Below are 11,804 nucleotides of genomic sequence, written 5' to 3'. Positions count from 1 at the left end.
ACGGCAAGATGATCAGTCCGGTTCTTTGGGTAATATTAAATAAATGTAAGAAGTGAAAAATTATGCATATTTCACACTCATTCATTGTTTACTTTTATGCAATTACCCTTAAAAACACTATTTCCAGACTACCAGTTTCGGGATAACCATTCCCTCGTCAGGTTAACTATAGGATTACATATGAAATATTTATATTTGTTTAGATCCCTCTAGTAATCTATCCCTTAGGATGGTCTTAGACCATAGATAGCAAAAAGCGCTAACTGTTTCTACTTTCTATTAAATAACTATAATTTTTTTTTTTAAAAGTCATGTCGAAATTTGATAAAGATGAATAAATCATCTAAAGTTGTATTTTATTTATTGTTTCGGCATTAACTTTGTGGTAAGACATGTTACAATGATTAAAGATAACACTTGTTTTTTACCACTTGAGTTTTATTATAGACTACATGTTTCAGAAGTTAAACTTCCATCATTCAGGTCCGTATAATAACTGTTAATAATATGTTCCGTTAATAATTCCATCATTCAGGTCTGTATAGTAACTAAAATATAAAATATATTGTTTCAAAATTCTTCACCCTTGCATTCCATTTTTCCTTTGTTTTCAAACTCCGCCCCTTGACTAACCCCCTTCCTCTAACTTTCCCCTCTCCTTATTTATAGAACAATTTTATATTTTAGTTATTATACAGACCTGAATGATGGAAGTTTAACTTCTGAAACATGTAGTCTTTAATAAAACTCAAGTGGTATAAAACAAGTGTTTTCTTTAATCATTGTAACATGTCTTACCACTAGGTTAATGCCCTTAAAGTTAATAAATAAAATATAGATATATCGACATCAAAAAAAGTTTTTTTTGCCGTTATAGCTAAACATTTTAGGCCGTAAATGGAAAACGTGCCTTAATTGAAGAGGGCCGTTAAAGCGAGATGCCGTATAAAGAGCGGCCGTATAGCGAGGTATGGGTTTAATACAATTATATAAATAAATTAAATGTGTAGGTAGTAGAGAAAGGATGGGAAAGAAATGTATGAAATATACATCATCATGCTGAACTAGGACCAATGTCAAAATTTTCAGTTCAAACCCTTATCCGCACCCCAATGGTGCAAAAGACACTGCATTATATAAATAGTGTTATCTTGATCGTTAACACACGAAGGAAAGGTGATCAGCCATCCGCTTCAGGTACCAGTCCAGGGTAATATTGAATAAATATTATAGTGAAAAAATCACTTATATTTATCAGACCCCCCTGGGAATCGAACCTGGGACCTCCAGAATGGTAGCCGAGCATGCTGACCATTACACTACGGAGGCGAACAAAATTTTAAATTCAAAATTCTGCCTTTGAAAAATTTAACCTTAGATTAACCCTTAATAACTAAACATTCGTCTGGCGGACTACGTAATTAAAAACGTGATACTTAATCAAAAGTATTTATTAAAAATAGGAACGGGTTACATGGCACTTATGTTTGGTTTATTAGGAATGAATGTAAGAGACATTTAACAAATAAATCACTATTCCGCACAGCTACTACATATCGCTCACTCCTTTCAAGAACGTCATAACTAATCGAAAATCGTCAATTTTCAGTTGTGCATGTTTTCGGAATGCCCACAAAATGTACTATATCCCAGCAAAAGTGGCATATTTTCAACTTAATATTTACCCGCTACAGGGTAGAAAGTGTTGTTTTTGCATTTTGAAGAAAATGTATTGTTTAATTTTTTTTTTAAATATACTAAATATTTTTCAAATGGAGAAAAAACCTTCAGGTTTTACCTAAAAAGATCTGTTGCGCAGTAAAAAGTTCAATAAGTGGCTTGATATTTATTTTTAATACATTGTATTATATTTTTAAACTTTAAAAACGTTCTCCTGAAAAATCAAGTATTTTGATTTATGACGTTCTTGAAAGGAGTGAGCGATATGTCAATATTGTGCGATCCACAAACGGCATTATATCTACAAATATAGTTACGTTATCTAGGGTTAACATCTTGACTTACTTTGACCAATTACAATATAAGCAAATATTTTTAGTAAAATTAACTACTACTAAGGTTTATTTTTTATTAACAGTTGTGATTGTACGCCGTCAATTAGATGAACCAAACCCGGTTTTGTGAGTCAAAAAAGTAGCGAAAATCTCCCATTGACTTTTAAAAAAACTAAATTTTAATATCAAACGACCATAATATTAATATTGCTTTTAACTATTATTTTTGATAAACATTATACTAGTGTATTTTTTGTATTATTTTACATGAAGAATTACTGTTAATATGTTCTGTACTTACATTGTGGGGAGAATTTGTTACCAATATTAACAAAGTAATTTAAAACAGTCCATTCCATGTTTTTGTTTGTGTTTGCAGATATTCTCAATATTTCTGACAATAATATTAATACTAATAAAGACTTCCAAACACACTGCATACTTATAATTTATATTAAGAATCTTGCTACAAATATGTCTTTTTTTATAAAATAAATAAAAATTATAAAACTAAACAGACTTTTATTGACACCACTATGATTGAATTATTAAAATATTTTAATGTAACATTACTAAGTTTAAAAAAAAAAAAACTAAGTAGGTACCTACTGGAGTGTTATGGCAGGAATACCATAAAAATTTCTTTAAAGCTAGTTACTCAGTGTTGCCAACCAGATGGAGCAAGAATCAGTTTGTATATTATGTTAACATGTTAGAAACAGGCAAAAATGTGCTAGAAAGAGAAAGAACAGCAGTCATCCACCTATATTTTGGCGTTCTCAATTTTTATCATAATTGAGAATAAAATAAATACATATATGTATTTATTTGACATAACAAAAAATCCCACATATGCATAGGCTGTGCGGGTACACAATATGATGGCAAATGTGGGATCTTTTACATATTGGTTTCAACAGCATTGCTACTGATTTTCCAAATCATAATTATGCGTACTGATGAAATATATTACCAATTTATCAAAATGCTTTATTTCGATGAGCAAATTTTGCAAATGAAATGATTAAGTAAATTGCAGATATTTTAGATTTTTATAAAAACATCTTTGTATTTGTATTTTTTACTCTTGTACATAATAAAAAAACTCAAATAAAAAGTGGAGATAAGCCAGATTTGTGAACAAGTATTTGGGCACACTCAAAATGTTAATAAATTATATGTTGAGTATGTTCAATCTGATATTCCGTTAGAGTGGAAAAAGCCCACTACAGTAAATTCCAAAACCCAAAATGGTAAGAATGTTATCAAATCTCTTAAAATATTTTTTTACGGATTTTAAAAATTAACTTCCACTTGTGGTCTTTTAGCTACTAATCTGGACAGGTATTTAATAACATTTACTGGATAATTCCAGTATATTAATCACAAAATATAAAATTACAGATTTCAATACAAAAATAATGCTAATCTGTATATGTATAATTTTATTTACATTAATACACTTGCCAATAAAAAATGTGACGTTACCATATTTATACAAGCGTGTGAACTCACTAAGAGTTAATTTGAAGGTGACTTTCACCTCACTAGGTCTTATGATGAAATATAGATACAATATGATGCAACATTATAAGGAATGGAACAAAGCTGTTTTTAACCCTTCCCTTACGGTACTAAAAAACTTCCCCGTGCACCGGTGATACGTATTTTGTACACCATATGAAAATGTCATTTAAAAACGGGAAAAATGTAAATACATATTCCCAAATGTTTCTTATATTGACCATAGTTGAGGTTCAAATGTAACAATTTTGTAATGATAGCTCTGATAATTACCTGAAAACGAGAAAAAAAAACATAAGTGGCCGTTACAGCTGGTGTAGTGGCACGACTGTCGCGCAAGACGATCTGCACACTACTGGACTGGCGGAGTAAACATGTTACAACATGGGACATGCACGCATACTTACAAAGCACGCCACACGCGCACACATAGAAACGTTTGTGTATTGGTGATTTTATTCCTGATTTTTTTACAAATGATTTATTTCCTTCGCAGCAAACAAATAACTTTATATTATAATACTTTCATGTAATACATAATTATACTACGGAGGAATACAAGAATTCTGAGCCCATATCTATTATATTTTATATTGATATTCTCATTTGAAAAGTCGAGTTGTAGTAAATACATATCACCGGGAGGGGAAGGTTAATAATCACAATACAGATTTTTTTTACATTAATACACTTGCCAATAAAAAATGTGATACATATTACTATTTATACAAGCATGTGAACTCATTAAGAGCTAATTTGTAGCAGACTTTTATCCCATTAGGTCTTACGATGCATACAATATGATGCAACATTATAAGAGATGGAACAAAGCTGTTTTTAATAATCACAATGTATGAGGATAAAAAAAACCAATTTCATTTTAAACTTATTTTATTGAAAAAAATATGTGGATTACACAAGTGTTTCAACTGATTTGACATCAAGCTAATGGACAACTTTCTAAAGGTGGAGACTGACCGGAGCATTTCGTCGTAATATAACACGTTACGATGCTACCATTCAGGCAGTCAGTACACCGAGCCAAGCGCTCCATCCATAGTTTTGGATGCTCGGTGATGCTCGCCGTGAGCGATGTTACGAAGAAATGCTTCGGTCAGTCTCCACCTTTATGATGACATTCAATCTAGTCATCTTAATTACAACATTAAGACTAAATACCTAACGATAACACCATTTTTCACAGGGGTAGGCAGAGAGGAAAGACTACCACACCATTGTCTTTGCAAAGATTCTTCGCCTCTTCCCACATTCATGAATCGTCTCATGCATTCCGCCAATTATTTTGAATTATTCCAAATATTGAACCATGCCAAGTCTTCCTTTGCTTTTATGTCCAACTTATGTATTTGGCTTCCATTCTTTCCCCACTCATTTGTTTGACATGTCGCGAAACCCATATCAACACACCTTAATTTTCTCGATAATGCTCATCTCAGCCATGCATTATTTTTTCATTTCACCAATTGAACATTATCATATATATCGTGTTGTCCCTCATTCATCCGATTGATTGCTCAACTTTCTTTCTTTTGCCAGCTCCATGATTCACTTTCATACGTTTGATTTGGCCCCAGGACTCATTCGGGCACTGCTAGTTTAGCTTTAGCTGTTAGGGTTTTTAGAAACTTTTAGACTTATCTTTATAAATCACAAGTCATAGAAATATCATTAATTTAAAAACCTAAATGCAGTAGAACCCCTCTAATCCGCCATCTTTGGGACTAGGGCGTGGTCGGAACACAAAAATGGTTGGATTATAAAAAAAATACAGTAAAATCACAGTAAAATGAACAATCTCAATAAAATTGACAATCAATCAACAGTAAAATGAACAATCAATCTCTCAAGTCAAAAATGACTAATTTTATTATTCTCTGCATTAAAAACATTGCAATAGTTCACAACAGCCATCTGTGATTAGATTTGAAAAGCTTTTTATTTAGCAGAGAATGTCGTTAGATTGATCATATGTGTATGACTTAAACTAGAATAAGAATTATACGATATGTGAGTCCCAAAATTTTGAGTAATGTGGTTGTCAATCATGGGTAGAATGGTGCATGTTACAAATGCACAAGTGGGAGGGTGGAACATAGACATCAACAAATAGAGCCGCCAATAATTTAGCAATGTTACCAACATTAAAATAACTTCATCGTTTCTGTGACGTCATTCATTGCCAACTTACGAAAAGAACGTTTTTTCGAAGGCGAATTTTCCAAAAGAAAATGATGAATGAATGAAAATATTAATTATATCGGCTGTTATAAACACAAAACAAGTTTAATACAATCCTTTATAGGTTGAGTATGTTAAATTAGATATTCCTTCCGTCTGACAAAGATCCCTTATACCGTGTCATTTGAGACTGAGATTGATATTATCTTATAGTACTGTATTGTTGGAATTCGACAGTGCTGAAGGTTCCAAAATGGTCCAGGGCAAGTCCTCTTCCTTCGCACGGAGAATGAATCTTTATTTGCCTCATGTGAGTGTCTCTTCCGTTCTGGTGATTGCTGACTATGGCTATTTGTATCATGAATGTTCTCAAGGGGCGGTCGTTTATGTGGTCTTTAATCGGTACGAGCACCCAACCTGAAAAAAGGATTATTGACTCGCCAATATTTCGTCATAATAGATTCTTAATAGGTAAAAGAGGAAATGATCGAGGGAACAAATGCCTGAGGACGCCCACGCCGCGAACATCACTGCAACTTGTACGAGGATATGGGCTGTTCAACGTATAAGGAGCTGAAGAGGGTGGCACATGATAGACTGGAATGGCAAAGGTGTCATTTGTTGCTGCAAACTAATCCACAAGATTGAGACCACAGAAAGAAGAAAGATTCTTAAACTTTATAAAATAAAACAACTTTGTTTTAACCATGTTTTATTGGTACACTTTATATAACCGGTTTTGACAAGAACCTTGTCATCCGTTAGAATTAGTACATAAACCCTGAGGTTTATGAACTAATTCTAAAACATTGGAATACTCATAGTTAGGTTATAGTTAATTACCATTCCCTTACGATACCAAAAACTTCTACGCACTCTGTAAACCATACGAAAATATGATTTAAAAAACAGGACAAAACTCCTAAATGTTGCTTTTTTTGAGGATTCGCAGCGATGACTCCGGATGACAACTTGTGAGCTACAAATGGAATCGTCCAAAAACAGTATGAAGTCGCGCGCGCATACGTTAAGTGCAGCACACACACCTACTGTGCGGAAAAACATTCAAGAAAAAATTCTTAATGCTGTAGAATAAAATATGTAACAATTAACACTTTTAAACCCTTATTGTGCAAAGGGCACTATATTGTTTCAACACAGCGTTACCTTGATCTTTAATTAAATGAAGTAAAGCACTTCGAGTACCAGTCCAATGAACTCAGTAATAATTAATAATGTTTATTTGATAGATTTCAAATAAACATTAGAGTGAAACTCATTAGTTTTTATTTAATCCTTTTATTTGTATATTTTTTAATATTAAATAAATATACATAAATATACATGAATATAATAAATGCTTTTGCATTGTGGTATAGTAATACAACACTCTCCTCGTCATTCATCGTTCACTTTGTGTAATCCCACTTAAAGTACTACTTTTTTCTCTCTCTTTCAAATAATAATAATAATATATACTTATGTTTTTTTTTATAAAGAGAAACATTTGTGTTTTTATTATTCACAAAAATACTTCAATTTAATACTATTTCTGTGAGCCTAAGCGGCTCATTATTAGAAATAGGTATCAAATTGTGGTAGAGTGGGTTCGAACCGAGAAACTCTGAGTCCGCAACACAACACTACAGGACCAGAACCCGACACTACATACATAAACAGGAAACCGTATCAAATTCAATTTACTTACTAACTTATAACCATTATCCGCACCCAATGGTGCATAGGGCACTGCTTCGAATTGACGCAGTGTTATCTTGATAACTACTTACATGAAGGCAAGGTGATCACTCTTGCGCTTCAGGAACCAGTCCAGGGTAATATTAAATAAATATTACAGTGTAAAATCACTAATATTTATTTTCACCCCCCCTGGGAATCGAACCCGGGACCTCCAGCACCAGCTCCAGGTAGCTAAACACGCTGACCATTACAGTACGGAGGCGGACAAGTTCACTTTAGTCCATAATCAACCTGATGATGAATCACCCCGTAAATTTTAGAATAACAGTTTTGTATCATTTTGTTTTTACCTGTGGGTTCACTCAGTTCAATGACTTCAACTTCTTGTAAATCATTAAAATGTGTCCCGGCCCGTATGGAGATCCTACTGGGCGTGTAGCTCTCATCCAGTTTGTAGTCTGTGTAGATGTATATGTGACTAATCAGGGTCTTTTTTTGGAATTGTATATTGACGAGGTGCGGTAGCTGACCATCAGACTGCCAGTACGTGTCCATACAGTCATCTCTCAACTGATCTATCCCGAACCCTGAAAAAAGTAAGTACCGATCAAATCAACAAGTCCACTAGATTAAAGTAAAAAGCGGCAACATTGTACATGAATTTTATTAAACTCCATAATGGCACGGAGCCATCTGTGGCTGGTTTGAGAAAGCTTTATTTAGCAGACAGCCATCTGTGGCTGGTTTGAGAAAGCTTTATTTAGCAGACAGCCATCTGTAGCTGGTTTGAGAAAGCTTTATTTAATAATAATAATAATAAAACCCTTATCCGCACCCCAATGGTGCATAGGGCACTGCATCATATAAACGCAGTGTTATCTTGATCGTTAACACATGAAGGAAAGGTGATCAGCCCTCCGCTTCAGGTACCAGTCCAGGGTAATATTGAATAAATATTAGAGTGAAAAAATCACTTATATTTATTAGACCCCCTCTCTGGGAATCGAACCCGGGACCTCCAGAACGGTAGCCGAGCGCGCTGACCATTACACTACGGAGGCGGACAAAGCTTTATTTAGCAGAGCCAGTTTTTTTTTAAATGTATGCAAGATCCTCGCTGAATTATTTTACATACAGTGGTATGCCTGAAAATATGATTTTTTTATAAAGCTCATAATTTGACTAGTTATTTATTCACAACATTTTGGGTGTATCCAGTGTAAAAATAAACCCATATAAGAAACCCAGATGTGTGAACAAGAATTTGTACACACTTAAAATGTTGTGGAATATGTTTGATCGGATACAAATGATGTAAGTGAACAAGCTTTTAGGAATGTTTTGAATTGTTAGTATTATTATTATTAATATATTATGGCGTTGCATATAAAATATATTGCTTTTGCTAATGTCAAGTTAATTAAATAATATTACTTAATTATAAAATATGATAGACTATAAATTAATTCCGTTCAATTAAAAAAAATAATAAACTAAAAGTTTGTAGATAATTGGGTTACTGCTTGCCCGGATGAGATGGCTATCTGTAGGGAGGGGAATAAGCGGGGCCAGGGTTTTAAAAATTTTTGGCATTTGGTCATTTATTGGGCTATCAAGGAATATATCGTTCACTCCTTTCAAGAACGTCATAAATCAAATATCGGCAATTTCAAGTTGTGCATGTTTTCGGAATGCTCAGAAAATGTACTATATACCAGCAAAAGATGCATTTTTAAACTTAATATTTACCCGCTACAGGGCAGAAAATGTTGTTTTTGCATCTTGAAGAAAACATGTTGTTTAATTATTTTTTTACATATACTAAATATTTTACAAATGGAGAAAAAACCTTCAGGTTTTACCTAAAAACATCTGTTGCACAGTAAAAAGTTCAATAAGTGACTTGATATTTATTTTTAATACATTGTGTTATATTTTTAAACATTAAAAACGTTCTCCTGAAAAATCAAGTTTTTTGATTTATGACGTTCTTGAAAGGAGTGAGCGATATGGTTTAGGTCTTCCTCTTCAAAACGACACTCGCAAATGGGACGTGCATCATTATCACATGCTGCAAAAGTTTTGTCAATTTCATCAAAATAGAGTCATCTGGGTCGGTACAATGGTTTGAGTATTCAAGGAAAATGTGTTAATAGTAAGTACCTACCGGGTTTACAAGATGACAGACTCCAAATTGCATGACTCCCAACCTCCCTGACAACTCCAGATCTTTCACCCACAAGCGGATCTTTTTCTGCACTCATTCTCTTACAGCACTGCAATAATTATAATAAATATTTTAGATTTTTTATAAGTGTTATTTTTTTCGTAAAATACTGCCTCAAAATAAAGCACATCTTTAAAATCATTATTAGCTAAAGCACCATACATTTTGTGCAGTTTTAATATTGATGTTAGAAAGTTAATAGACGCGAACTCAGGCATAAAACATATTTATAGTCTTAACACATTGTTGTCAGGCGGTTTTTTCATCAACCCCGACCCTAATTAGTGTAGTAATTAGGGTCCTATATTAATCACAAGTAACCGCAACTCCTATTCCAATCTGTACAATGTTTTTTGGCATCTCGCGCTCTACCAAAAGTAGGCAAATAGAATGCTTATAAGCGCCTCCCGCTCTCTACCAACAGTATGTAAAAGACGCTTTTAAGCATTTCCCACAAATAATTTTACTGCAAACATGATATTTTATCAAAATAATCTATATTTAAATATTAGCAATATGTAACTCAATCAAATTTAGCATAAGTATAATTGTAGTTCTATAAAGTCAGTTATGATCACAATTTTTGCAAAATGTTTGATTGCCTTTGTACTTGTCTGGTCACCAGGCAGTTGCTGTAGTCAAAAAGCTATGCAATAAAGCCTTTGTGACCATATCAGCAGTATCTGCGACCAGAAATGTTACATGTAGAGACAACTGACTCCATACACTAGGGCTGAGGTCGTAGTGTTTGAGATTAGCTCGTTGGTGTGTACAAAGTGTTGCAAATGTATTGGATTTATATGGCCAGCTTTACTTTGGCGCAGATCTCAGACGAACAAACCTAGCATTTAATTAAAAAAATAAAATATTACTAGAATAAATATTAAACGGTACCTGCACACATATTTAAAAAAGCAAACATTATTATTACCATAATTGATTTTATATTACCTAGTATACCGCTATAGAAAACCGCGAATTCCATCCATAAATTCAAATATTGTGAGATGTTAACAGTTTTTTTTAGAAGTATAAATTCACATTCAAAATATCCGATCAGATTTAGAATTAAAACAATTAATTTTGGAGTATAAATTTACATAAACAATTAGCAAACGCGAATAATAATGACAATTACATTTTATAATTCCATAAGCAGAGGATAAAAAGTGACTGAAAAGTCAGAAATATTATGCATGCAAAAACAGAAATTGACAAGCGAAAGCCACAGATTATTAGGGTACGTTCATTTGCCTAGAGCGATTGTCGTTGATCAAGATGTGCGCATATAAATAAAAGGTCATAAATTTCTGCATAATTTCCCAATGTTATCCAATAATTATCCATAAAAGATGGTAAGTTACTACCATATGCGCATAATTAGAAGAAACATATTGTGATTATCTAATAATCCTGCCAGGTATTTGCTTACATTCATTTGAACTTAATGCTGATATTGCTGATTAACGACTTTTAAGGTATTCTAGTATTTTTTTAACAGTTTTATAATATTTTTTCTATTATTTTAATATCTGGGTTGTATTTGTTGTTTTCTAATTTCCAACGAACAGTAAGTTCTAAGTAACATTCCAATCGAATTGCTCAGTTTGGTCACTTATAGTTTTCCTCGAAATTTATATTCCTTATGGCAGGGAGTGACCGGAGCCATTTCGTCGTAACGTAACAAGCTACGATGCGAGCATTCGTATAGTCAGTACAGTGAGCCAAGCACTCCATCCATAGTTTCAGATGTTCGCCGCGAGCGATGTTACGACGTTACGTTACAACGAAATGCACTGGTCAGTCCCTTTCTTAATATTACTCATTTTAATTATAAATGAAGCTGCATTTCTTTTGATACATTACTTTCTTTAAATGGCAAATTCACTAAAAAATTTTAAACAAGGAGAGTTTTTTTATTTTATTAGCAGTGTCACAATCAAAATTTATGATTACAAATAAAAGAAGTATTTTTCAGGAAATTTTTGTACTGTTCATCTGCGGTACGTAGGTAGATGTGTTGTAAAACACTCACCTTATCATCCATTGTTCACTTTGTGTAATACCACTTTTATAAACACTTATTCGTGACTACCGGTTTCAGAAAATCATTCAATTATCAGGTCATTGAAATAAAA

General features: G+C 33.0%; 1 protein-coding gene across 1 annotated transcript; it reads right to left on the bottom strand.

Moving 5' to 3' along the window:
* Positions 1 to 4,412: 4,412 nt before the first annotated feature.
* On the bottom strand, positions 4,413 to 10,946 carry APC10 (anaphase-promoting complex subunit 10). Its single transcript, XM_088277752.1, has 4 exons — positions 10,618 to 10,946; positions 9,607 to 9,715; positions 7,790 to 8,026; positions 4,413 to 6,155 (listed from the first exon to the last, which is right to left on the bottom strand). Exons 2-4 carry the CDS (start codon positions 9,701 to 9,703, stop codon positions 5,941 to 5,943), a joined length of 549 nt encoding a protein of 182 aa, XP_088133878.1. The 5' UTR covers positions 9,704 to 9,715; positions 10,618 to 10,946; the 3' UTR covers positions 4,413 to 5,940.
* Between the last annotated feature and the right edge of the window lie 858 nt (positions 10,947 to 11,804).

This window comes from Brachycentrus maculatus, unplaced genomic scaffold (genome assembly GCF_059751285.1).
Source record: "Brachycentrus maculatus isolate JH-2025_06_01 unplaced genomic scaffold, ASM5975128v1 h1tg000049l, whole genome shotgun sequence".
NCBI classification, from domain to species: domain Eukaryota; kingdom Metazoa; phylum Arthropoda; class Insecta; order Trichoptera; family Brachycentridae; genus Brachycentrus; species Brachycentrus maculatus.
The sequence above is the reverse complement of the archived record's forward strand: the minus strand, read 5'-3'. Positions and strand labels throughout refer to the sequence as shown.

Bases quoted from the DNA above. Each gene is read 5' to 3' on its own strand.
- APC10 (XM_088277752.1), bottom strand. From the start codon at position 9,703: ATGAGTGCAGAAAAAGATCCGCTTGTGGGTGAAAGATCTGGAGTTGTC. The intron at 8,027-9,606 runs GTAGGTACTTAC...TACTTTTTTCAG, and splicing joins TCTGTCATCTTGTAAACCCG to GGTTCGGGATAGATCAGTTG. The intron at 6,156-7,789 runs GTAAAAACAAAA...TCCTTTTTTCAG, and splicing joins TGAACTGAGTGAACCCACAG to GTTGGGTGCTCGTACCGATT.